Genomic DNA, 27,418 nt, shown 5'->3' with positions numbered 1-27,418 from the left:
ATAAACTTTATGTTTTTGTTCATCTAATTACTAGGTCATCTATGGAGTAAACTAATGTCATGATGGCTAATTGTAGTTGAGAGCCACAGGTCAACCCTTATTCTTATATTGTTTTTCTTCCCGAGGGACTGCCAAGAATGTATATATAAAGTTCCTTTGTATACCAACATTCAGGTACACATGTTCTAAATATTTCCTTCTTCTTTAGGGACTGTGTCCAGAAAAAAAAAAAAAAAAAAAAGAAAAAAAAAAGAGTTTCTTACTTTCTTTATGCAAATATTCAAGTTTCAAATCAATATTTACTCATATTTCAACCTTGAGAGATGAGTAACTTATTTGTGTCTTCATCAATTTAGTTTTAGATGTTTCATGACTCAGATGTTTCTGTTACATCTTTCCCCATTTCACTCTTCTTTATTTCAGTTGCGAACATTCTACCAATTCATTACTTTTCTTTTTGGTTTTATATTAGAGACGAAATCAAATTTTCAACAAAAAATAAAGTTCTTAAAGACAAGAGAAGACACCAAAGGCGAAATATAATCTGAATACTACTGTTAAATTTTTCTAAGGACCAAGGATACTCGTTTGCATCTCCTATCAGGTTTATTCATAATAAACGACATGTCCGCTTTCGTAATAAAATGTCGTTCAAAAGACAGCAGACCTTGTTGAAATACGACAATAAAAGAACACGAACGGCATGTTTGCATGTCTTTCCATTAATAATCAGATCTTAACTCCTAAGAAACCGGATAAAAAATTTTTATGTGCCTTTCCAAATTCTTTCTACCCATTTCTCCCGCTCAAAAGCTCTTCATCACTTATATTGAAACAATTCATTACTGATTTAGGAATCATGTACCATTTTTTTTTGGTCCTAGGAAACAGTGTGCTTGATGGGCAGGTATTGTAGTTAATATTGTTGTCGTTTATTGACGTAATTGTCATTTTGCAGTTTGTGGCTTTTTGCTGATTTATATATCGTTAATTAATTTTATCTGAATTTTTAAATTATGCTCTTTAGATCGTTTGTTGAGTTTAATATACTTTATTATTGATGTCTTTTGTGGATTGTAATGTCGTTTATTACTTTCTTTTTTTAAAAAAAATTTCCTTTCCTTGTCGTTTCCAAGTTTGCTGTCGTTTAATAGACGAAGTCTTTTCCTTATACTAGTGTATGTCCTTTATATATTTTTACTCTACATCTGTCGTTTATTGAGTTGAATCATGAATGTTGTTTGTTGATATTTCTATAGTTTATTGGTTTTCGTCAAACTCATTAGATTTTTTTTATCAACTTTCCTAGTGATATGGTTTGTACGTATTATCGTTTATTTATGTGTGTTGTCGTTTCTCGCCAAGATTCTGTTTCTTTAGGCAATATTCGTGTTTTATCTTGTTCTTCTTTGTCGAGACTCTTGGCGTTACATTTTGGCTTTATTTTTGCTGAACTTCACTGGTGTTTATTAATTAAAACGTTAGTCACTTTTACATTTCTTGCCGCTTCTTGTTGATGCCATTTATGGTCCCTCTTTTTAAATATAACGGTAGGTTTCCCTCTTTTCTTTCCAGAATACCTCTCTATATATTTCCCACAAAATGTAAAGCCTTTATGACTGCAATCAAACGAACATAATTACGTAAACTACAATTCGTCATCTCTCTCTCTCTCTCCATTTCTTTCTTTCTTTCTTTCTTTTCTCGTCAGTTCAAAGCTCAAACTTTTGAGCAAGAACCTCTGTCTTCTCTCCTTCACTTTCTTGCCAGTCTCTCTCTGGGCCGTTAATACAAGTAGTGTCGTCCCTTTATTCCATTTCTTCGGAATGGCGGGACGAGACGGAAGGTAAGGTCGTCCCTTTACTTCATTCCTTCGGAATGACGGGACGCTAAGGGAGGGGACCCTTCCCCTCCCCCGAACCCCCTCCCCTTCCCCTTAAGAAAGAAGGTCGTCCCTTTACTCCATTCCTTGAAAAGGAATGTCGGGACGCTATTCGTTCATGATTCACACCCGTGAATCACTCCCTGAAGACTTGTCGATATACTCTTTGATTGGGTCGGTCGATCACTCCCTCACAGGGGAGCTCTCTCTCTGTTTTGGTACGATGAGAGAGCTCCCAAGGGAGTACGTTCCCGACCAACCTTACTGAACTACGTTTCGTGGTCCACCCCGTGAACCACTCACTTCAGCAAATTAATCACAGAAAAAGAAGAGGAATATAATAAGATAAGAGCTTCTATAAAGATATAAAGGTGCTTTCAAGTCAGACTATAAGAGATAAGGGTAGTAACATCCATACCTTACCGGAGGTGAGGCAGAGGAAGAGGGGCAGCCCTCGTAGGCAGTACATACATGAATCTACGGGAGCCCGTAGGGCGGGGCATTACGTTACCTTCCAATCCATTAAATTCCACTCTATGCTCACTAATAGGAATCTTAAGCTATTTCAATTTACGGATTATCTAAAGAAGAAATGACATAAGATGACCAGTGATCATTCAAGAAGTACCCAGTTACTTGGAGTTCTAGAACCCTGTCTCTGACATTACTCTCGTCCCAAGGGATCAATCCAGGTAACAACTCCTTGAGTACAAGACGGCACTGGTTGGTCTGTAAATCAGAAAAGATGAGATCCTGAGGAAGGTTAGGATTGGGGAAAGTGAAACTCTTATTTTCTGTTTGATCACTTAAGTACCTAAAGGACGCTTGGCAGCTATACTTGACCGACGTCGGCTCCATACAGTAAATTTAAGGTATGATGTTATTACAAAACTCTTTCATTTGGTAGGCCCTTTATTCCATTCCTTCAGAATGGCGGGCCGACTACTCTTTATTTGAACTACTATTGATTGTTACTACTCTTTTATTTGGTAGGCTCTTTATTCCATTCATTCGGAATGGCGGGCCTCAAACTCTTTATTTTGGTAGGCCCTTATTCCATTCCTTCGGAATGACGGGCCTCAAACGCTTTTTTCTTTTTAGAAGGTCGGCCCTTATCCCATTCCTTCGGAATGGTGGGCCGTTAATACAAGTAGTGTCGTCCCTTTATTCCATTTCTTTGGAATGGCGGGACGAGACGGAAGGTAAGGTCGTCCCTTTACTTCATTCCTTCGGAATGACGGGACGCTAAGGGAGGGGTGTACTCATGCAAAAATTGAATTGATAAAGAATCAAAGAAAGAGGGGTTCAAAGAAAGAAACACGTAGAATTATAAAAGAAAAGAAAACGTAAAAAGGAAATGAAGGAAAGAGTGAGAAAAGGTAAACATACTTGGACAAATTTTACATGCGCATCAATTTTCTTTTGTAGAGTCTTCCTCAAATCGCGTATGATTATCTTCTTGGCATCATCGTCGAAGCAATTCTCCACTGATAAATACCTGAAAAATCCACCGAACAATGCAATTAGTACCTTCAATCATGTCTACACCAATTTAATTAAAGATTAAGCAGTAGAATGCGTTACGAAATCACTCCCTGAAGACTTGTCGATATACTCTTTGATTGGGTTGGTCGATCACTCCCTCACAGGGGAGCTCTCTCTCTGTTTTGGTACGACGAGAGAGCTCCCAAGGGAGTACGTTCCCGACCAACCTTACTGAACTACGTTTCGTGGTCCACCCCGTGAACCACTCACTTCAGCAAGTTAATCACAGAAAAAGAAGAGGAATATAATAAGATAAGAGCTTCTATAAAGATATAAAGGTGCTTTCAAGTCAGACTATAAGAGATAAGGGTAGTAACATCCATACCTTACCGGAGGTGAGACAGAGGAAGAGGCAGCCCTCGTAGGCAGTACATACATGAATCTACGGGAGCCCGTAGGGCGGGGCATTACGTTACCTTCCAATCCATTAAATTCCACTCTATGCTCACTAATAGGAATCTTAAGCTCTCTCTCTCATATACACACGCACACACAAACACATCAAAGCTAAGAGTAGTTGCTATGGAGGAAGAGAAAATACCAAGAAGGTGGTGGAGAAAGTTCGAAAGTGAATCACTATTCGCTAAGTACTCGCCCTTCTTCATCAGCTTGGCTGCTGGCACTTTGGCTCCCCAGGCCTTTCGCCATTTCTTAATGCAAGACCTCCATTTTCGTAACGCATTCTACTGCTTAATCTTTAATTAAATTGGTGTAGACATGATTGAAGGTACTAATTGCATTGTTCGGTGGATTTTTCAGGTATTTATCAGTGGAGAATTGCTTCGACGATGATGCCAAGAAGATAATCATACGCGATTTGAGGAAGACTCTACAAAAGAAAATTGATGCGCATGTAAAATTTGTCCAAGTATGTTTACCTTTTCTCTCTCTTTCCTTCATTTCCTTTTTACGTTTTCTTTTCTTTTATAATTCTACGTGTTTCTTTCTTTGAACCCCTCTTTCTTTGATTCTTTATCAATTCAATTTTTGCATGAGTACACCCCTCCCTTAGCGTCCCGTCATTCCGAAGGAATGAAGTAAAGGGACGACCTTACCTTCCGTCTCGTCCCGCCATTCCAAAGAAATGGAATAAAGGGACGACACTACTTGTATTAACGGCCCACCATTCCGAAGGAATGGGATAAGGGCCGACCTTCTAAAAAGAAAAAAGCGTTTGAGGCCCGTCATTCCGAAGGAATGGAATAAGGGCCTACCAAAATAAAGAGTTTGAGGCCCGCCATTCCGAATGAATGGAATAAAGAGCCTACCAAATAAAAGAGTAGTAACAATCAATAGTAGTTCAAATAAAGAGTAGTCGGCCCGCCATTCTGAAGGAATGGAATAAAGGGCCTACCAAATGAAAGAGTTTTGTAAAAAAAAAAAAAAAAAAAAAAAAAAACTCATTTGTGTCCAACTGATACTCTTAGGAGTTATCCTGGTTATTCTTTTCTTCAACTAACAAAAAAAATACAGGTACAAGCGTATGAAGTTTTATGTTACCGATATTTTATTTGTACATACAAAGTTGTTAAACTTTTGCCCTTGTAAAATTCAATGCTTTAGCGACCTGAAATCCTCGAGACAGAGGCAGTAGCATTGGATGTGGATGAAGCAGTGGAAGTTGAAGTGTCTCCTCTGGGCCTCCGATTGGCATCAACGAAGACAGGCTTAGTGAGTGGCCTGGCCTCAAATGAGTCCTTACTTTTGAGCAAAACGACAACTTCAGACATCGTAGGCCTTGTGGCAGGTGATGGCTGTATGCACATAAGGGCAATCTCTATTAATCTTTTCATTGTTTCTGCTTCATACTCCTCTGGGTCCAAGCATTCATCCACCAACTCAGTGTGGCTGTTTCTCTCACAAAGTTTCCATGCCTAATTTTGCACAGTTATATATTTCAACAAATTAGTTTAAGAAAATTAATATGCAATAGAAGGATAGAGTAAATAAAAGCTATACTATAATGTAATATCTAAAGCTTTGTTTGAATCTTGGAGATGTTCTAAATTATGATGGAAGACTTATCTTAATTCTGAAAGAAAGGAGTTTTCTTCTCTAAAAAAGGAAAACTAAAAGGTCACTTAAAACTTTGCCTAAAATTATTTTAACCCACCCAAAGTATGTACTCATATATATATATATAAATATATATATGTGTGTGTGTTTTGTATATATGCATGCAAAATGCTTAAAAGTTGTGCATATATGTAAATATACCCGTTCAAGGAGGAATTCACCAACAGGATCACCCTCTTTAATTTCATTGCTCTTTTGGCCACTTATAATTTCAAGCACAACAATGCCATAGCTATAGACATCAGCCTTCTCCGACAACTGCCCATGGATTGAATATTCCGGAGCTGTGTACCCCCTAATTCATGAAAACCAAAAACCAACAAATTAAAATGCACTTTTATAAACCAAATAATATTCATTATTCGGGTCTGGAAACAAAATACGTACAAAAGGAGTTTGCATGTGCTTTAAATTTCTTAGATCCGTTTTAAGCAATTTACCGAACTTAATTAAAATTCAATAAAATCACTAAATTAAAATAGAACACAGGTAATTCTTACGTGGTTCAGATGCACCTACATTTACGGAGCCATGCTTAACTAGTAAACAATCCACTAAGTTATACGGAAGTTCAAAGAAATCTATCATAGTGCTGAAATTTGTCTTGACTTCTTGAGTATTAATGTTGTCATAAAATGCCAAAGTACGAAATAAAGCTAACAAAATTGATGTTGTCTAAGGGAAGTGATCAAGTATATAATTTGGATAATCAGTTGAGACTTACAAAGTTCCTGCAAATTTGGTGCTGAGATGAGTTTGATCTTCCGGTAAAAGCCTTGCTAACCCAAAATCAGCAATTTTGGGATGAAAATCATTGTCTAAGAGAATGTTACTAGTTTTGATATCTCTGTGTATTATACAAATGTGGAAATCCTCGTGTAGATAAGCAAGACCTCTAGCTGTTCCCGTGATTATATCATGTCTTTGTGTCCACCTCAGTGAGCCTCTTCTTTCACCTATTTTTATTTTATAATTTCCTTCGTAAATGCCAACATTATAATGAGGGAAAAAAATGGTATTATCATTGTAACTATATTGATGTATCACATAAAAGTTATTACATGCATTTGGTAGCGAAAAGTACTATTTTGTGGCCAAATTTTAGTAGCAGAAAGTTGCAGAACCAGGCGAACTTTTTGCTGCTAAATTTGGTCACCGAATATGTAATTTACTATAAATATACATGTATGTATGTATGTAACAGAAAAAATGGAACGAGAATTAAAATGAAGCATGTAAAAAAAGAAGTGCGTTTTAGCTAGGTTACCAAACAAGAATCTATCAAGACTGCTATTCGCCATGTATTCGTAGACAAGAAGAAGCTCGGGTCCTTTGTTACAACAACCGAGAAGTCGAACAAGATTCCTGTGATGAACATTACTTATGATCTTCACTTCACTCTCAAACTCAGCCTTTCCTCTTTGGGACTGTCCTATTGCTAGTTTTTTCACAGCAACTATTTTCCCATTCTTCAAAGTACCCTGCTTCGTTTCCATCAATCAACGTTTGATTAGTGGTAGAGTTTCATGACCTTGGATACTAAACAGTACCCTAATACGCAATTTGGTATGTGAAAATTAATGTAGCTTAATTACTTGAACGACCTCGAAATTTAGATGGTATTATAGTAAAAGTAGAAAGTAGAAGATGCTAATTAATAAGATTGAATTATTGCTAATTATTCTTTTTTGTCCCTTCCTTAAATGCTAGCTAGCTAGTCTGATTAAGAGATACGCATTATAAATCTTATTTAATACATAAAACATGTACATAATACGTATTTATTATTTTCTATGGAATATATATATATATATATTCTATTTGTGTGTTGTATGTTTTTTCTTTAATTTTACCTTGTAAACATCACCAAATCCTCCTTCCCCAAGTTTGTTATCTTGACTGAAATTTTTTGTTGCAGATTTCAAATCCTTGTACCTATAAGTCACTGGGCCTCGCAGTTCCGTCGCTCCTAAAATGTCACCTGCAGGTGTGAGATTAACAAATGTACGTTTTCCTTAATTAAATTCCTTTTACAAGAAAGACAAGACCGAAGCATGTCAATAAATCCCGACTATAACATATGCATATGATTTGTATGATATAGTGTGTGTGAGTGTGTTTGTGTTCTTTTTTTTTTTTTTTTGTATTAGAAGATCAAAACTATAAAAATTATTAAACGAAACAAAGGATTCAGTGAAAAAACTAGAAAATTACTTCACCTCTATCACCAGCCTGAGGCTTTCTTGATCGTTTAAACCAAACAAAAAGCCCAACTAACACAAAGAATAGAGCAGCAACACCTCCTACCACGCCTCCGATAATGGCTTTCTTGTTTGAACCATGTCCTGGAATGATAGTAATGATGATGATGATGATTTTACACTATTTGATCATAATAATATTTTTGGCTAATCGAGTTAAATAGTTATTTGTATTTCCCCATTAGTTGCATGTTGTCAACTCAAGTTATAATTTTACACTATTTGATCATAATAATATTATGCTTAACAAGTAAACGGTATTTTTCTTAAAATCATTTTAGAGGTGGCATACAATAGCTCATACGCATTGTAAACATTTTGATAATCTTAGGATAATGATTGTAAATGTAATAAGGTAAGAAAAATTTACTCACCATTGCTCAAAAAGGGCGCGATATTGGTAGTTTGATTCTGAGCAAAGAAGGAAGCATTGGAGTACCTGAGAAAACACCCGGCGTCGACAGCCCTACCATCGGCATCGGGAGGACAGCTCTCCAAGTTGGCATACGCCACTTTCAAGCACTCCTTGCACCCACTCTTGGTCACAGTTTCCGCGCATTGCGCCACGCCATACACCGTCACATTTCCACCGCCGCTGCTGCTCGTCGAGTCCTTCTTTACCGCGGCAAAGAAACCGTTAATCTTGGGCGTGGCAACTTGGAGATCCGATAGCACTTCTTCGACGGCTGAAGTGAATGCTGCAGCGTTACGTGACACTGTCTGTTTCCCGCACAACCCTACGTTGCCTTCAAGAGTGGTCTGGTCGTAGAATGAGTTGCCCTCATACCTCAAAGAAGAAATATATGTATAGATATATATATATATATATATATATATATATATATATGAATGTATGATCACCTTCCAGTTAACAAAATATTGGTAATTGTAAAGTTAGATACTTACCAGTACTCAAACAACATGAATATTCTGCACGTGTAATATATATGTGATATATATGCAGTGATAATTTGATTCTTAGTTAATCTTAATTAAACAACAGTGTGACTAAGACATACAAATTAAAAGAATGAATATGTTTATGCAAATCTCTAATTCATTGTTTGGCTTTATAATTCTATTAACTACAATAGCACATTAAGCACTTTTTTTTTTCTTTCGAAAATTCACATTAAGCACTTCAGAATACTACATTTTTAGTGGGAAAGAGAAACTCGGGGTCCATTTGATTCAGGTATATTGTTTTCATTTTTAGAACTTCAATAATGTTAAAACAAATTGACAGAACAAAAAACGGTTTGTTTCGATATTTTCACAAGTAAAAAGTTCTGAACCAATGACTTTTGAGATAAATAAAAAAATGAAAACAAGAAAGCTTTAATAGTTATCAAATTTTAACTTTTTGTTATCTTAGACTGCAAATTAATTAGGACAGAAACGGTATAAATTTAAGAAAGCATGAATATAGAGCTTAGCTAGAGTATTACCGCAAGAATTTCGATATTGCGCTACCAAAAATGAGCGAAGACACACTTTGTCTTATAAGATTATTGAATGTGCATTAATAATAACATTATCAACTTTGGATGATCTTAAATAACTTATTTTAATTTGGTCGCAAAAACTCTCATACTTTTGTAGAGCGTTTCATCCAAAGAATTTGTATGCATAGTTTCGAGAAAAAAAACCAGAAATATCATTCAAGATGGTAAAAAAATATTATTTATGTCACTTTATTTAAATATAAATAATTACTTATTAATAAAGAGGACAAAAAGTTACAGTAACATCTAATTATTTATAACTATATAAATAATAAGCTTCTATAAACGGAAGAAACTAATCAGAAATGTTGACTAATCACGTTTGATCGAAACTAATCACACTGACATTTGATAAGCTTCTATAAATAATAAGCTTCTATAATAAGCTTCTAAGCTTCTATAATAAGCTTCTAAGCTTCTATAAATAACACTGACATTTGATCGAAACTAATCACGTCAACATCCTTGACTTTTGAAAAAAATTACATAGAGATCCTATTAATACGTTGACTGTTAGTTAACCGTTAGAGTTAAATGTTTATTTTTTAGAAAATGTCAGAAATGTCCCATATGTACCCGAAAACGTTTGTAAGCAATATATAAAGTTAAAAATATTACACTTTTTTCGTCAGTTCTTTTTTATTACTGTACACCTCTTTTTATGTTTTCCTCTCCTTTTAGAGTAAATATTAGAGTAACGTTTCGTCAGTTCTTTTTTATTATCATTATTATTTTACTTTACACCTCTTTTTATGTTTTCCTCTCCTTTTCACTCTCTCTTCTTTGTTGTCTCCCCCTTTTCCATATTTATTTTTTTACCCTATTATACATTCTTCTTCTTCTTCTAATCACCTCATAAATATATTTTTCTTTCTAATTCCCCATTTAATAATTTCTTCTCATGTCCAATTTTTTTTAAAACCCTCTTTCTCTACCGACGAAACATTTCGTCCCAAGCTTTTTTTTTTTTACGTTTGTTTTTTCTTGTCCTTACTCTTTTTTATTTACCTCTTTTGGTCCTTTATTTTTATATCTCATTACTTTTTTTTTACTCTTTTTTTAGCTGTTTCCCCCTAATATTATAAATATATATATATATATTTACGCAGTACATATGAACATATTATTTAAGAGAGCTGGAAAAAATGCTTTGATAGTTAAAAAAATATTTTTTTTTTGTTAAATATGGTCTGATTTTAATAGTTATTTCAATATTTACTTATTTATGGGTATTATTTTTAACCGTAAAATATTAATCTGATGGTTATAATAAGTTAGATAGTTGACCAAATAAATTCATGACTATTAATGAGATTGGAATCTTATCCATTAAATTTTTATATTTAATGGTAGACATCGAATGAAAATATAACCATTGAAAATTCATCATTTTGAGTATATATATACATGTATGAAAGTATTGTCTCTAAAATAAATTTGATATGATTTATTGGTCAAATATAGAGAATAGTACTAAATGTTTCTACATAATTTCACGATTATTCGCATAAATTAATATATATATGTGTGTGTGTGTGTGGTTGATATACATGTATGCACGTATATATATAGTGAGAACAGATGTTTGATAGCTCAAATCCCATTAAATAAAATCTATAGAACTATATGGGATCCACATTCTACGTACACCATTATTACATTTTGTCTCCATCTAACAAGTATCCATGTTGACCTAGCTATCAATTATCACATTATAACGTTTGCAAGAAGCAGACCGTCATATTTTTTATATTTGTTTAGAATGTTGATTGTCAAAAGAATATTGTGGAAAGAAGATATATTGGAGTCTTTTGGGGAGGAAAGATAGGTGACGATTTGGAGCGATTTGGGCGAGATTTTCCATCTACATATTTCATTTAAATATATTAATATGAGATACATGATTGGTTTTTTTTTTTTTTTTTTTTTTTTTGGTTTTGGCGAATTGTAAAAGATTTTTTCAATAGGATTTTAAAAAATGGATAATATATGAGTTTTTATTTTTTAACTATCAAATCTATATTAAAAACAGTCAATTCGGCGTATTTTTTTTATTTTAACATAATTTTGACTAGATTAAAATGTAAAAATGTACACTATTGATAGAAAGTTTTATTATATAAAAAACTCTAAGATATATTTAGAAACACGTAATATATATGATTGATTTTTATAATTAAAAGAGAAGGTCATTTAAGATTCAAGCTAGCCGGCAGCAGCCGGTATATTTTTAATGAGATTCTATTAATTTGTTTTCAAATATGGTACAGGGGAGTTTCATCCATAGATTCAAGCTAGCCGGCAGTAGCCGGTAAATATAAATTTTTTTTAAGGGAAATACATATTAGATTTTGATAGTTTTATTTATTCTTAATTTAGGAGTCAAAAGTCCCAAACTGATACTGTAAGAAAAAAACAAAAACAAAAAACAAAAAAAAGACCAATTGTAAGACGAACATACAATAATGACTTTAAAAAATGAACATATAATAAAATTTATCGGCTTGTAACATATGATATGCATAAAGAGTAAGTAAATATAATATATATTATATATCTAATAATTTTGAAAAGATGCAATATTAATATAATTAATAAATTTTATATTGGTATATATTACAAACTATTTTATGGTGGAACATCTTTCAAAAATATTGTTACACGATACAAATATTATATTGCACTCTAAGCATATTCGCTAATATTGTTACATGTTCACTTTAATTCTCTCATTTTTGTTCATGCACTCTAATTAATAATATTATTACCATATTAATTGAAATATTTTAATTGATATATTCTTTTAACGTTTAATATTATTAGAGTAACATAAAAATATTGGGAGTTATTTTTTTGCTGAAAAATTTACTTTCATTAAAGACGAAACAAGCCCGAGGGCAAAAACAGAAACAAACCAACGAAAAGGAACCCACCAAGGGGACAGCAACAACGACAAAGAAACCCCGCAAAGAAAGGCAGATGACGACTAAAATCTAAGGAGACTAAACGAACAAAAAAAAGAACAACCAAACACAGAGGCCCAAGTTAGGGGAACCAGCTGTGAACCACTCCTCTGTGTCGTCCAAGGAATATCGCTTATATTGGGAGTTCAATCCCACTACTTTCAAGGGTAAAACCTTTGCCTAAAATTTAATATTCACATCCCATTTTTACTCTCCACTCCCCACTTTAACTACATAACCTACATATATAATATTCAAATAATTAAATTTCCTTTTCACGCACCCTTATTATTTAAAAATTACCCTTAACTATTTTCATAAAATTTTAATGGATGATTTATTTACATTTCCTCTTTTCTCTGCACACCCCATGTAAATTAATTTATTACTTTAATACTATCTTTTATTTATATCTTTTCATTTTTTTAATACTTCAAAAAACTGTGGATATAACGATGCTGATTAGATGACAGTTTTATACAATATCGTTATCAAACATGCCATTACAAACACTGTGATTGACGTGGCAACTATAGACGACGATTTTTAAGTACTTGTATCTTTAATGACGATTTTTCTTAAAACCGTCGTTGAATCTAGTGTGGCCAAAAAGCTGATAACACACTGGATTAATAGGCCAACCCATGGGACAACAAAAAAATAGAACAAAATTTTTTTATCTAGGAAGAAAATATAACGACGGGTTTTTCATAAAACCATCGTTAAATCTCAACATTAGATGACAGTTTATAACAAAACGTCATCTAAAATACACGCTAACTACATTTTTTAATGAAAGTAGACGACGGTTTACTAATGTCCTTTTTAACGACGGATAAAAACTGTCGTTATATGTCACAGACATTTAACGACCCGCAATTAGACGACGGTTCTCCTAACTGTTATTTAATCTTTTAACGACAGTTATTAACGGTCATTAAATACCAAATTTCTACTAATGAAATTTGTTGTTTTTTTAGTTCAATAGGGAAACAAAAAAAAAAATTAAAAAGGTAAATAAAAAAATAGAAAATGTAAACTAAATTGAATTATATTCGCTGAATATCGATCGAACTCAATAGAAAATAAAAGTTTTGTAAGATACTACCTCATGAGAACAAGTGGCATTAAAAAAGTGAAACAGTTTCCTTAAAAGATTGATTTGCAAATAAATAGGAGTGAAAAACAAAAGGTTAATAAACAATATGCATAGAACAAATAGTAAAGAAAAGTATACCTCCATATAATTTTTTTTAGACTAGCCATTAAATTAGAAATAGTTTATACTTTGATAATATGATATGTACGGTGTGTAAATAGAAAAAAAAAACTCTATATTAGTTTCCTTTTATAATAAAATTTAATTATATAATTAAGTCAATTGTCTTTTTTTGTTATTTTATTTAAAGATTTTTTTGTAATAAAAAAATTTTAATTTGAGGAGGCCACGTGGTGTAAAGAGTAAAAAAGACGGTGTGAAAAGAACCATTTATCCAAAAAAAATTTTAAAAAATTAGCTCATTTAGTTTATATGTTTAAAATAATAATTTTTTATTTTAGTATTTAAATTTTAAATTTTTAATAAAAAAACTGTTACAAAATTAAAATTCATTATTTTAAATATATAAAATAAATGGGCCTTTACTATCCTACATGATACGCTAACACATGACTCTCAAAAGTCAACTAACATGAAAGTTTAAGAGGTTGTTTGGTTGGAGATTCGTTTCTTGATTCGAATTATGATTTGTGGTTTGTTATAGTATTTTTTTTTACAAAAAATACACGTAAATAAAAAATAATTCTAATCACATAGTTCTAATTAATGAATCAAACGTCTATTAAAAAAAAATTATGGGGTTGTACCTGAGGAAGCAACCGTCGTAGACGACACGGGCGCCGTTGGCGGCGGAGCAGTTGCGAATTTGTTTCTCCGCGATAGTGAAGCAAGCGGTGCAGTCAGCAGTGGAGAGGTAGTTCCGGCACTGCGCCATGGCGTAGACAGAATCGGAGCCCCCCGACTGCTGCGCCGTGGCGAAGTGCTTTCCACTGCGGAGCTGCGCCTTGAGGTCGGAGATGGTGGCGTTGAGACTGGCGTAGAAGTCGGACAAGTCCATGGCCTTGTACTGGCTGCATCCTTGGTTCAATAGTCTGGTCTGCGGGTCAGCCCCAACTGGTCCTGCAATCAGCCAGAGCCACCACCAGAACATGACTAGTACTACTTTTGCTGCTTTTGGCGACATAATATATATTTCAGGAAATACTGTGGAAGCAAACTGTTTTTGTTCTTTCTGCTACGAATTCTATCAAACTGTTATAAGGGGTTGATATTCACATTAATTAGTACCTATGGAGAAATTAATGCGCAGGAAATGGAATTGTCGGCTGCATTATTTTCCACTAGGAATAGGAAAAAAACAAAACAAAAAAAGGAAGGAAGAAAGAAAGAAAAAAAAAAAAAAAAAAAAAGAAATGAGGTAAGCCTATACATCGTCAATTGTGGGCCAGTGACGTATGATTTTATGTTATTGGTGAAAGCTCAAATGTAATTCAACCTATCTCACGATAATTATCATCTTTGAAAAGAATAAAACAAAGGGAAACACCAATAATATCCATCTATTTTATGTGTGTTTTTTTTTGTTTTGGCTGAGAAAATAATTTTTCAAGGTTTGCTAATTTAGTTTTCTTTTCATTTCCTGGTGGAAGATCGGAACAGAGAAAAATGAAAAAAAAGGATTATAATAATTTTATTAAGACGATAGTAAAAAATAAAAATGAAAAAGAATAAAAAATAAAAAAGGTACACGACCCACTTATTTAGGGTTTTATTATTACTTTTTGCATTTTTATCATTATAAAATTTTTTTTTTTTTGAATTAGAGGCGTTTAGTATGGGTAATCTTCGAGTAAAAAATTTTTTTTTTCTCGTATTATTATATTTAATGTAAGAATTGTGATTTTCAAGTTCTCAGAAATATCAATCCATGGAATTTTTTTTGTTCTTTCTGCTACGAATTCGATCAAACTTTTATAAGGGGTTGATATTCACATTAATTAGTACTTATAGAGAAATTAATGTGCAGGAAATGGAAATGTCAGCTGCATTATTTTTCACAAGGAATAGAGAGAAAACAAAAAAAAACAAAAAACGGAAGGAAGAAAGAAAAGAAAAAAAAAAAGAAATGAGGTAAGCTTATACTACGTCAATTGTGGGTTAGTGTCGTATGATTTTAGGTTATTGGTGAATGCTCAAATGTAATTCAACCTATCTCACGATTATTATCATCTTTGAAAAGAATAAAACAAAGGGAAACAGCAATAATATCCATCTATTTTATGAGTTTTTTTTTTTTTTTTTTTGGCTTGAAAATTAGGGCCTGTTCTTTTGGAGTGTGATTTGAGTTGAATTTGAGTTATAACTTGAGATAAAGTTATAATTTGAGTTTGTGTTTAGTTGTGTACATTTAAGTTATGGTGAGAGATGACAATGTTTTTGAGTTTGTGTTTGGGTGTATAATAAAACTTGAGTTGTAAACAGTGAAAAGAGAAAAAAATATTTTTTTTCCTATTTGAATTTATTTAATTTTATGCATTAAACCTAAATATAAATTGAAAGTAGCAACAAGTTTAAAAACAAAATATAAATACTTCAAAAAAAAAAGAAGGAATTTTAGAAAAAAAAAAAGAAAAAACTAGGTACTGACAATTTATTTCTACTTTCAGAAAAGAAAAATGAAAAAATTTTCTAATTTTTGTCCTCCAATTATTTCAATAATAAAATCTCAATAAATCTCTTTCAAGATCCATGTTAATTGCTCTTCTACTCTTTTCTTACCTCCCCAACTCTCTCTGATCTCTTTTTTACTCTGTTCACAAGAAAACTGAGAGAGAGAGACTGATAAATTCAAAGAAAAAATACTGAATACGAAACAACTCTATCTGACCCATTAAAGAACTTTCAAAATTCAATCAAAACTCCATTTTCCCCTTTTTTTTAATGGGAATAAGCTAAAAAAACTCATTTTTACATAAACCCATTTACCGGTTTCTTTTTGCAGAAACCCATTTTTACTGGTCGGCGTTGTTTACCGGTTAGAGTGACAAACACCCATTTTTACAGAGACAAAGATCGAGATTCTCGCGGTTCTTCCTCTTCAAGAAGCTAGATTACCTCTAATGGTTTTGCACCGTCACGGTTTTTCTGTTCTTCGTGGTTCTTTTCCAGATGTTCTTGCCCCGTTCACACACGAAGGAATATGCACTGTAGCGGAGCAGTGGAGTAAACTCAAGTTGATGGGGGAGGGTAAACTCGAGAAATGAGTAGTTGACTCGAGTAAATTTCTGAGTCTGGTTCGAGTACGCAAGTGGAGAGCATTAACTTCGCCCAAGAGACTGACTCGAGTACCGAATTCCTGAGTGAGTTAAGGCAACCGAACACACCCTAAAAGACAATGGAAGGAGTTTTGTTGCTTTTCCTGGATGTTGAGTGTTTTGTAATTGTTGTGCGTGTTGTCGACTTTTTGTCGGATCCCAAATACACGTAACGACGCCGTTTTTGGTTATAACATCCTTTTTTTTAATTTAAAATATTAAATTTGAGATTTTAGTAGATTGCGTTTTTTAAGTATTAGTAACAAAACCCCAATTAAAATTAGGAAAATAACTATTCTAGAAATGGTTAATCATGAAATATGTCCAAAAAAAAGGTAATCATCACACTAATTAACCAATGTCAATCAATAATTATTATTTTATCAAACTAGTAAATCAATGATTAACCAGCTCATCACTAATGAATTAGTATTATGTCATTGATTAACCACTAGAGCTGTAAGTTTACATTTGATCCGCTTAAAAACTCAACCCGCCCGGGCCAACTTGGGCCTAAGATCTAGGTTCGAAAGTCTTTTCGGGTCAAGCAGCCTAACTCAATTACTCTATTTTAATTTTTTATTTAAATTAACTTATAAATATTTGAGTGGGACTCTACTAGTATCGTTCAGGTTACTAAAACCGTCTATCCACTTAATTTTTACTTTGATTTTTTTTTTTTTTTTGGAGGATGAGTCGGTGGTGGTGTATCTTTGTGAGTGCTGAATATACTTAGGGCAACGCTAACAGTTATTTCGTATTTAAAAAATAGTTTTTTTTTGTTTTCTTTGTTTTTGGATAACGTATAGGTTCAAGTGACCTAAAAAAGTGCATTTGTTTTGTGCTATTTGATCTTATTTCAATTACGTCACTTACATGTTTTGATCAGTTGTCATACGTTTCAAGTTTTCAGTTTATCAACGGTTATGTTGAGTGAGATGGTGGCTCTTAGGTTGGGCAGTGTTGGCAATTTGTCGTGGTCTTTTTTTTTTTTTGTATGTTTGTTGACTTTTGCCTAAGACGGTTTGCTTTAGCAGCATCGGGGATTTGGGTGAGATGGAGTTGTGATTTCGATCTATTAAAAAAAAAACTTGCCTTAGCCTCTTTAAAAAATAGAAACAAAAACAAAGAAAGAAAGAAAAGAATTTCTTTATCAAAAAAAAAAAAAAAAAAAAAAAACGTTTTCAGTTTAGTTTTGTCGTATGACAATTAGTCTCTTTTGTGCCTGTAAAATGAAAGCAAAACTTGCTCATTTTTCTCCGTTCATTGTTGGGGATCTCCATCTCATTCACACATTGGTTAACATGTTTAGGCTTTCAATTATGAACTGAACAATCTAATCCTTACTTCGAGTATTTCTTGCGTATATGATGTAACCTGGTTTCTAACACAGTACCGGTTGTTTGGAATCTCTTTTTTTTTTTTTTGAAATTAGAAAAAAAAAGCTCTAGAAATTTGGGTTTCGAAGGTCTTAAAATGGTCGTATATTTTTGGCTTATAAGTGGGCGGTGAAGTTTGAGAATAATGTAGCACACTTTCTTGCTAGATATGCGTTTATCCTTTCCTATTTGAGGTATCTTGCGATGTGTTTATTTCATATTTTATTAGCTCGTGTAAGAACTTTTATTGTCCATATTCAATAAAAGGTTGTTTACCAAAGAAGAAGGAGAAGAAGAAGAAGTGGGCGGTGATCAATTTTCTTTAGAAAGAATAGGAAAGGTAAAGGGAATCATTTGGGTGGAAATGATTTCTCTTTGATTGTGAAAAGAGCACTTATTTCTTTTTAACTTCTCTCAATCTCTCTATAGTGAAGTATCTTTGGAGATGACTATGAAGGACTAAGGATATGGTTAGGGAGAAGGGATTTGGAGTGCTCTTGGGTATGAAAAGCTACAACATGCAAACAGTGCCGGAGCTGCTACATTTAAAATGATCTAAACATGATCTAAACAAGATCATAATAACTAATCTAGCCTACAATTCGAAAATGTCACAAAATTCTTATTTGGGATTTAGGCATACCTCATATTCCGGTGGGCAGCGGAAGCACGTCATTCATGGTCGTCGGAAAACGTCGATGGTCGGCCGGAGTCCATGAAGAACCTGGAAAAGGAAGAAGAAGGACAAGAAGAGCCATTGAGCTCCTCCCTCTCTGCCCCTTTCACATTGGCAGCCCCTTTCACGTTGGCAGCAACCACCCACAAGCACAAGCCCCTTTTTTACTAAAGAAGGGGTGCTGCACACATAAACCAAATAAGTCTAAAGGCTTTTGAGCAATATTTAATGGAGAGGGTATTTAGTCCAACGGGTTGACTAAATATTATGAGATAGAGGGAGTTCATATGCCTCAAGCGAGTTAATAAAACAAGAGTCCATCCCATTATGGACCGATATTTAACATACATGCATGTGTTAATTTACATTAACACAGTTGTCTATGAAATGCTTTTATTAATCACATAGTGAATTATTATGATTATGGAAGTCCACATAAAAATATTCTAACAGTCTTCCACTTGGACGACATAATTATACAACAAACATTCACCCATCACAGCATAAGCATCAACTAAGAATCTCACATAACAAACACAAGCTCAAAACAATCATGCATAATAACGTATCGACAGGATACAATCATTATACATAATCTGACGCTAGAGATTCATCAAAGCATGACGACAATTTTAATATATGGATAAAAAATAATGATAGAGACTAACAACCAGATGTCTCTTTTCAACTCGTCACTTTGCCAACTAAAAAGTGTGTTAACACAACATCGCACATAAAGTGATAGATACATTAATATGCATGTATTATTTGAGGTATAAACAATCCTTATCAATAACAACTTGTCACACACAAATGACAGTAAACTCCCACTACTCAATACAACTACAGGCTCCTTACAGTCTCGAGTGGAATGCGTGTTCTTATAACACCTAATAGGTAAGCCTTTAGTGGAACTGCCAACATGTTGTTTATAGGCATGTTTTCAGTAACAATGAGGCATTTTACAATTTCTCTTTATAAAAATAGAACACACCATCATTATGCTTAAGCGGACAATGCTCCTGGTGTTCTAAGAGAAATATACTATTATGAAACTTTCACAACACAGTTTCAGCCGGTCCAGAAATGGAGTGAGCTACTCCTAGTGCTAAAACAAGGTTCCACAATCACATCACACAAATAGCCTCACGATACGCTACATACTCCACATCACAGTCAAGGGCGCTACTTGTGTCTATTTGACACTTTTCAACAAAGTAGCTCATCCTTTTATCATTTATGCAGCCTGCATAATCAGCATCACGATATCCAACCACAATAAAAGTGTTGGTTTGCCGATACATAACTATCTAGTACTTCATTCCCAGTTAATTCAGTAATAATAACAACAATCACTCAAGTATCGAATCTGCACGTCAATAACAAACACAATAATGAGACGTGTGCATACTTGAGCATACATCAGGCTGCTAAATACATAAGCATAAGGGATAATTTTGTCTGATCTCTCTTACTTTACCATAAGGACACTACACCTTTGAAAGTTTGACACTTTAGCTAACAATGCTTACTAGGAGAACAAGAATGCATACTGAACCTATTCGAAACAAGAACAATATAAGTTCTCTGAGACGACCAAAAAATGCACTTATCCTTGTCACGGAGAATCTACATGCCTAGAACATAAGAGGCTATATCAAGATTCTCAAACCAAATTGACTAGGGGATATGTTATTCGTCTTAACTAGTAGGTCAGAATCATTAGGCGTGAGCAAGTTGTTACCGACATAAAAAACAGAAACATGTAACTGCTCCCACTGACCTTAGACGTATGCATTTATCAACAACATTCTCTATGAAGCTAGTTTTAGTGACTGTCTCATCCTAAAATTTATACACTACTGCATCGGTAGTATCCATACACTCACACTCATCATATAGTTTCTCAACACATTAGTGGAGCTAGGAAACACATCCACTACACTCACTCGTATAAATACGACTAGACTCTAACTCCATTTTGGTAAGGAGAAAACTAACGCACTTTACTGTATGGTCTTGAGTAGGTCAAGAGAACTAAGAACTCACTCATTCAAAGGTCTTTTAAGAACTCATAAGTTTTGAGAGCTAGAACTCGAGTCTAGAACTCAGAGGCCGCTCATGTAACTCCGCCGGAAGGCACACTCTCAAGGTTATGTCCATTTCATCATTAACAAATTCATACCATATATAATGGCTTGTCTCACTTAACGTCAATATAGCAGAGATGCAAGGATTGCTCAAGGCTAAAAAAAATAACATGGGCAACCAACAATAGGCATGTAAAACAAGATCATGCAATTTGCCCTTTACTTAGCCTTCCTAATGATCCAAACTAATATGATCATTATGTGCTAGAGTCCGTTGAGAAAGAATAGAACTCTTTCGCATGTAAGGACAATTCATCAAACATCACAACTGAATGCATCAATCCACCACCGATAGGGTAGTAAAGATTATGTGGTTCATGACATCCAATAAACTTCCTTCACCGGTCTAAGCATCCTACCAAACAATTAATTATCGATAGGATAATTTAATTACTCGTATGGATCTTAACAATATAGTAAATACACACCTTTATCCTTAACACTCCAATATATTATTTGACTATAATATGAGTTTAGTGATTATGCAAGTCCACTCATAATCATTCACAATATTCTCCTACTTGGACTGCATAATCAATGAGGACAATACTTATATAATACAAAATTTCAAATAATAATATGTAAATAAAAACATGGATAAAGACAACAAGTTTAAGCTCCAACAAGACTCAAGCATCCTACCAAGCAATAAAATTATGGATAGGATAATTCTACTACCCGTATGGACTTTCAGAACATAATCAACAAATTAAGTTTATCCATATAATCTCACAATTTATTATTTGATAATAGTATGTGAGTTAGTGATTATACTAATCCACACAAAAAATGTTTCTAATTTTCTCCCACTTGGATAACATAATCAAAACACATGATACTCACATAAAACAAGATATCAAATAATAATGATAGCAATAATAAATAAATTATGGATAAACTTATAGCTTAAGCTTTATAATAGCCCATGAGCTTCTAATTAAAATTTTCTTTCTCACTTTAACACAAAAGAGACCATGTATGCCTATATAAATAATTAGGCATTAAAACATTAAACACAAAATGGGCATTTCAAAATTTGAACAAACATCCATATTATGTCTAAATTTTATTTACCAAAATATCAAATTATGTGGGAGAACAAATAAAATATGACCATATAATATGGAGTAACAAACATGCCCCAAAATTTTAGGTCTCAAAATAGTGAGAATTAAAACTACCCATAAAATATATGAAAATTATTAAAATAAACAAATATAAAAATAAAAATATTTTTTGGTAGCTCATGTGCATCCATGTAAGGAGTGTGTGTATCCCAATGCCTTTTTTAAAAGGAAATGTTAAATTTTGTGGGAGAGCTCCGTAACATACGCAGACAATTTAACATGTTTACACTCACGACAGGCAAGTACATAAACATTCACTATTGTCGAATTCTCACAATTAAATATGCCATATAATAATAAGAACACAATACAAATTTTGTCCTGCTGATATGTATATTTATTATTTTTAATATAGCCTTATTTTAGTCCGCTGATTTGTTTTATTCAATTTATGTGATTGGTCATAGGATCTTTGGCTGACTCCTCCAAAGAGGATAGCCTTTCTTCCTTAGGGCTCTTAGCAGATTTAATAATCTGTTAAGTATATAGAAGCCTCTCCTCCATGGAGGAGTCAGCCTTCTGGAAGCCTCTTGATGCTTCTAATAGATTTAATAATTTGCTAAGTATAGAAGCCTCTCCTCCATGGAGGAGTCAGCTTTCTGGACGCCCCTTGGGACTTTTAGCAAATTTAAGAATTTGCTAAGTATAGAAGCCTCTCCTCCATGGAGGAGTTAGCTTTCTGGACACCCCTCGGAGGTTTTAGCAAATTTAAGAATTTACTAAGTATAGAAGTCTATCCTCCATGGAAGAGTCAGCTTTTCGGACGCCCCTTGGGGCATTTAGCAAATTTAAGAATTTGCTAAGTATAGAAGCCTCTCCTTCATAAAGGAGTCATCTTTCTGGATGCCCTTTGGGGCTTTTAGCAGATTTAGTGTGAGCGTAAACCCCTGCTTTGCATATATATAAATATTTTTTGCGTGCTTTGTAGACCCAAGTTGCCCCTCATGTTTGTCTAAAAACCTTAATTTTTAGGCAGGCATGTTATTAAGGGGTTGATTCCTCCATATTTGTTGGACACTTGCTATGAATCAATTTCACTTATATTATTGAAATGCCAAATATAACTAAAACGTGTAAGAATTCGTACATTATTGGTAGTACAGTTTTAGTTGCTCCGTATTCTACGAGTGTTGAATCCTTTTGCCGGTGAGGCTTTCCAAAACGTAGGTCCCTGGGCGTAGCATCTCCCTTATGCGGTAGGATCCTTCCCATGTTGGGCCCAAAGGGCCAGTATTTTTGGGTTTGGTGCTTGTCCTTTCCCATTGCCTCCTGGATGTTTCTCGGCATCTCTATACTCGCCAAATTCGTCACCAAGGCCTTCATTGAACCTGATAGATGATCATAACCTACATAATTGGCTATAGGATATTTAGTGCAGGACCTAGTACCCTTTCTCAGAGCAATAGGAACATCTAAGTCGTTCAACTCCCCATCAAGACTGAGTTTTGGATCAGATTCTTGGGAGTGAAGATCTTCGGGCTTTCTACAACTTTTTGGTTCTTCCTATGTGAAGAATAGGTTAGATCAAATGGTTGCAAACCTTGCTTTTGCATTTTAGATGTTGGATTTTTAGGATTTTGGGCTTGTGTGACTGTGATGGATTGTAAATGATCACCTAATTGCTCTGCAGATGTGTTCGGCTAATCAAGAGCATGTGACTTAGGGCTTGACAGGGTAATTTCCAGATTCTCAGTGGGATTTTCTATGGTAGTGCTTGGGAAGTTCTCAGATTCTAAAACAAGAATATCTGTAAGATTTGAGATGGGAATATTTTCAACCTTTTTACCATGATTCTCTATTTCAGGGGACGTTTCATAGAGATTAGAATCCTTCGGATCTAGGTTTGTAATCTCTGGAGGTGGGGCGAAATCCAAAAAAAAAAACTCCTAAGACGAAGACGAACATTTAAGGTCCTGACCCTCCTGATATTTAGGCTTCTCCCAAAAATTATCTTCACATATTTTCTCCCCCTGAAGGAAATTTTTTGTGAAAACAGGTTGGTTTTCAAAAAAGGTGACATCCCTAGTCACAAAATATTTCCTTTCTCTAAAGAATAACATCTATACCCCTTTTTGGTCGCAGAGTATCCCAGAAAAATACATTTATGAACTCTAGGATCTAATTTCCCACGGTTTGGATCTAGATTATGGACAAAGGCCACACAGCCAAATACTTTTAACTTGAGAGAATATGGAATCCGAAGCTTTGGATAGTACTTATATAGGGACTCTATGGGAGTTTGAAATTTGAGAACTTGATAAGGTACCTTATTTATCAAGTAGGTTGCAATCAGAACTGCATCACCCTAAAAACGCTTAGGAAGATTCGCTGTGAATAATAATGACTTGGCAACTTCTAGAAGATGACGATTCTTTCTCTCGGCCACCCCATTTTGTTGTGGTGTGTCTACACAAGAACTTTGATGGATAATCCCATTTTCCCACACAAATTCCCCTAAACTGGCATTAAAAAGTTTTGTGCCATTGTCAGTTCTTAAGAATTTAATATTCTCATCGAATTGTGTTTTAATCATGGTGTGAAATTCTTTGAAAACATTCCCAACTTCAGATTTTTCCTTTAGAAGATAAACCCAGCAAACCTGTGTGTGATCGATCATTGGTAAAGGTTATGAACTATTTTTTATTGGTGAGACTTGAAACACTAGAAAGTCCCCATAGGTCACTATGAATAAGAACAAATGGTTTTGATGCACGATATGGTAAGGGATAAAAATGGACATGAGTGTGTTTTGCTAATTGACAAACTTCACATTGAAATTTTTCATTATTCTTGAGCAAGGAAACAAAAATTTCAAGTAAGGAAAACTAGGATGTCCTAATCTATAATGCAATAACATTATTTTTTGAGTTCTGGAAAGAGAATTGCTTGCAACCATTTGAGCCTTCCCATTACCACTGGATTTCTCCTCAAAGTAGTATAGGCCATCTAGCTCCTCAGCACTGCCAATCCTCTTCCCCGATAATCGGTCCTAAAAAACACAAACAAATGGCAAGAATATTACTTCACAATCCAAGTCTTTGGTTATTTTACTAATGGACAAGAGATTGAAGCTCAAATTTTTATTGTCCATGTACCAGCTACCACGGAAAAGGTTCCATCAGCAATCTGCACTTTGTGGTTTCCAGCGCTAGGAGTGTATGTGGTGTACAGCTTTGCACACCCAGTGGTCTATTGCTCTTGAGTCAATAATTCATGGTTCTTCCTTTTTTACCAAGCCACGAAAAACAATTAGTGCTTTACCTCTCTAAGCCATAAAAGAGGATGAGTGGGATGATGATTGTGTTAACATCTGCCTTAGTTGTTCCATCTGCTCTTTAGAAAAAACAGGTGCTGCAGTGGCTGGTTCTTCTTCAATCTTCTCAATGGCTGCTTGAAATCCCTTTCCTTCACGTCCACGGTTCCGGGGTGTCTAATTTGCCGGCTTGCCATGTAGTTTCCAGTAGTTCTCCTTGGTGTGATATGGTTTTTTACAATGGCCACACCACTTTTTATTAACTTTTTCTTCTCCTTGCTCCTCTTGTCCACTGACAACCAATGTAGAATTTTCCAAGATCTGCATATTTCCTCCAAGCATGACCTCTTCCTTGATTCCTCTCTACGTACTTCTGCAAAGATTTCCTCAATTTGCGGTAGAGGTCTCATTCCAAGCAGTCGACCTCAGACTTCATCCAAGTCCTTGTTAAGTCCAACGAGGAAGTCATATATTCGATCATGATCAACCATTCTTCTATACATGACTGCATCATCAGGGTCTTTCCACGAAGGGGATGAAAACAGGTCCAACTCTAGCCAGAGTTTTGTCAACTCATGATAGTATTGTGTGACATCACTCTCCCCCTGTTTCAAATTTCTTACCTTGTTCCTTAGTTCAAACATCTGTGACATATTCTCCACATCAGAGTAAGCCAAATTGACTGCATCCCAAATCTTCTTGGCCGTGGGAAACAGGATGTAGGTGTCCGCGATGTTGTCTTCTATAGAGTGAATCAACCATGTCATCACCATAGACTTTTGTGCTTCCCAATTCTCATATGAAGGATCTCCTATTTTAGGCTGTGGAATTGTGCCATCCAAATAGCCTAATCTTCCTTTTCCTCGTAAGACCATTAGTGCCGATTGGGACCACTTGAGAAAATTCTTTCCATTTAACTTGTGAGTGGTGATTTGAAGGGATAGATTATTAGAACTCTCGGGAACTGAAGTGACAGGTTGAGAGGCAGCAGTGGGAGCAATTGTGGAGGTAGTTTGAGAGGACACTTCCTCAGAAACATCATCTCCGCTTGCTCCAGTCAACGCCCTTTTATATGCTGCCATCTACAACTCGAAATTCCAGAACTCCAAGACTTCGCCTGTCTCTGATACCATATAGTAGGAATTCGAGGAGATGGAAAAGGAAAAAGGAAAAACATTGCTTATTTTTTATTCACTCATATTCAAACTCTACATTAGTCTCTTTATATAGGAGAGACCGGTTGGTTTAAATAAAGAAAATAATCATAACAAATAAAAGACAAATCACAGAGAATATCATAAAACAACTAATCCTTAGTCTCTAAGAATATTCCTTTTGAATCAGTGGTAAATCCTCGTAAACAGCTACAAATCCTTCTCCATAATTATCCTATATTCGGTAACACTTATCTTCCTAGAACCTAACTCGACTACCATCCCCCACCTTCCATCTCACTCTCTCAAGAAAAGAGTTCAAACCCCGAAAAATAAATTTCCAAGGATTCCTATGAGCGCCTCTAGTAACAAGGTTAGAATCCCAGCCATTGGATTGCAATCTATATTTGCTCCTAATAATTGTGGCCCACAGAGAGTCTTGTTCCAAAGGAAACCGCCACAGCCATTTACCCAAAAGAGCTTGATTTTTCTTCAAACGATTCCCAATTCCCAAACCACCTTCCAAGCGACCAAATTATCAACCGACTCCCTCTCCAAGCCATCCCACAAGAACCATCTCATATGAGCTTCAATCTCCTTACAAACACCCACTGGAATCTTAAAAGGGAAAGGAAATAAGTCGGAATGCTCGACAAAAATGATTGAATAAGTGTAAGTCTTCCTCCCATAGAGAGAAATCCTTTTTTCCACCCATCCAATCTTTTTGAAATCATTTTCAACACCAGGTTCCAAAATTCCCTAGCTAAGGGGTTTCCTCCTAATGGTAAGCCCAAATATTTCATTGGCCAAGAACCCACTTCACAACCCGACTCCCGGGCCATACTTTGAATCACCTCCTCCTCCAAGTTAATCCCATTCAATGTACTTTTCCCCATATTAATTCTCAATTCGAGCACTTAATTTCAAAATCGAGATTGTATTTCGAAAATTCTCACTAGAGGGTTCAAGAAAAAATAGAGTATCATCTGTAAATTGTAAATGGGATACCTGAATGTTGAATCTGTTGGGATATATGCCCATAAATCAAATAAGATGTAAATATTTTGTTGATT

The 27,418-nt window shown here is 34.5% G+C and overlaps 1 protein-coding gene across 1 annotated transcript; it reads right to left on the bottom strand.

Moving 5' to 3' along the window:
- Window positions 1-4,841: 4,841 nt before the first annotated feature.
- Window positions 4,842-14,589, bottom strand: LOC21398958 (cysteine-rich receptor-like protein kinase 2). Its single transcript, XM_010093509.2, has 8 exons — window positions 14,099-14,589; window positions 8,139-8,551; window positions 7,723-7,848; window positions 7,357-7,484; window positions 6,771-6,984; window positions 6,228-6,459; window positions 5,645-5,798; window positions 4,842-5,301 (listed from the first exon to the last, which is right to left on the bottom strand). Exons 1-8 carry the CDS (start codon window positions 14,473-14,475, stop codon window positions 4,987-4,989), a joined length of 1,959 nt encoding a protein of 652 aa, XP_010091811.2. The 5' UTR covers window positions 14,476-14,589; the 3' UTR covers window positions 4,842-4,986.
- Between the last annotated feature and the right edge of the window lie 12,829 nt (window positions 14,590-27,418).

The sequence above is a fragment of the Morus notabilis genome, unplaced genomic scaffold (genome assembly GCF_000414095.1).
Source record: "Morus notabilis unplaced genomic scaffold, ASM41409v2 Scaffold602, whole genome shotgun sequence".
Classification (NCBI taxonomy): domain Eukaryota; kingdom Viridiplantae; phylum Streptophyta; class Magnoliopsida; order Rosales; family Moraceae; genus Morus; species Morus notabilis.
The sequence above is the reverse complement of the archived record's forward strand: the minus strand, read 5'-3'. Positions and strand labels throughout refer to the sequence as shown.

What these genes read in the sequence shown, in the direction of transcription:
- LOC21398958 (XM_010093509.2), bottom strand. Translation starts at nt 14,475, where the DNA reads ATGTCGCCAAAAGCAGCAAAAGTAGTACTAGTCATGTTCTGGTGGTGG. An exon ending in TACGACGGTTGCTTCCTCAG is followed by an intron (nt 8,552 to 14,098) that starts GTACAACCCCAT and finishes TTCTTCTTTGAG; the next exon opens with GTATGAGGGCAACTCATTCT. An exon ending in GTGAATTCCTCCTTGAACGG is followed by an intron (nt 5,302 to 5,644) that starts GTATATTTACAT and finishes GTGCAAAATTAG; the next exon opens with GCATGGAAACTTTGTGAGAG.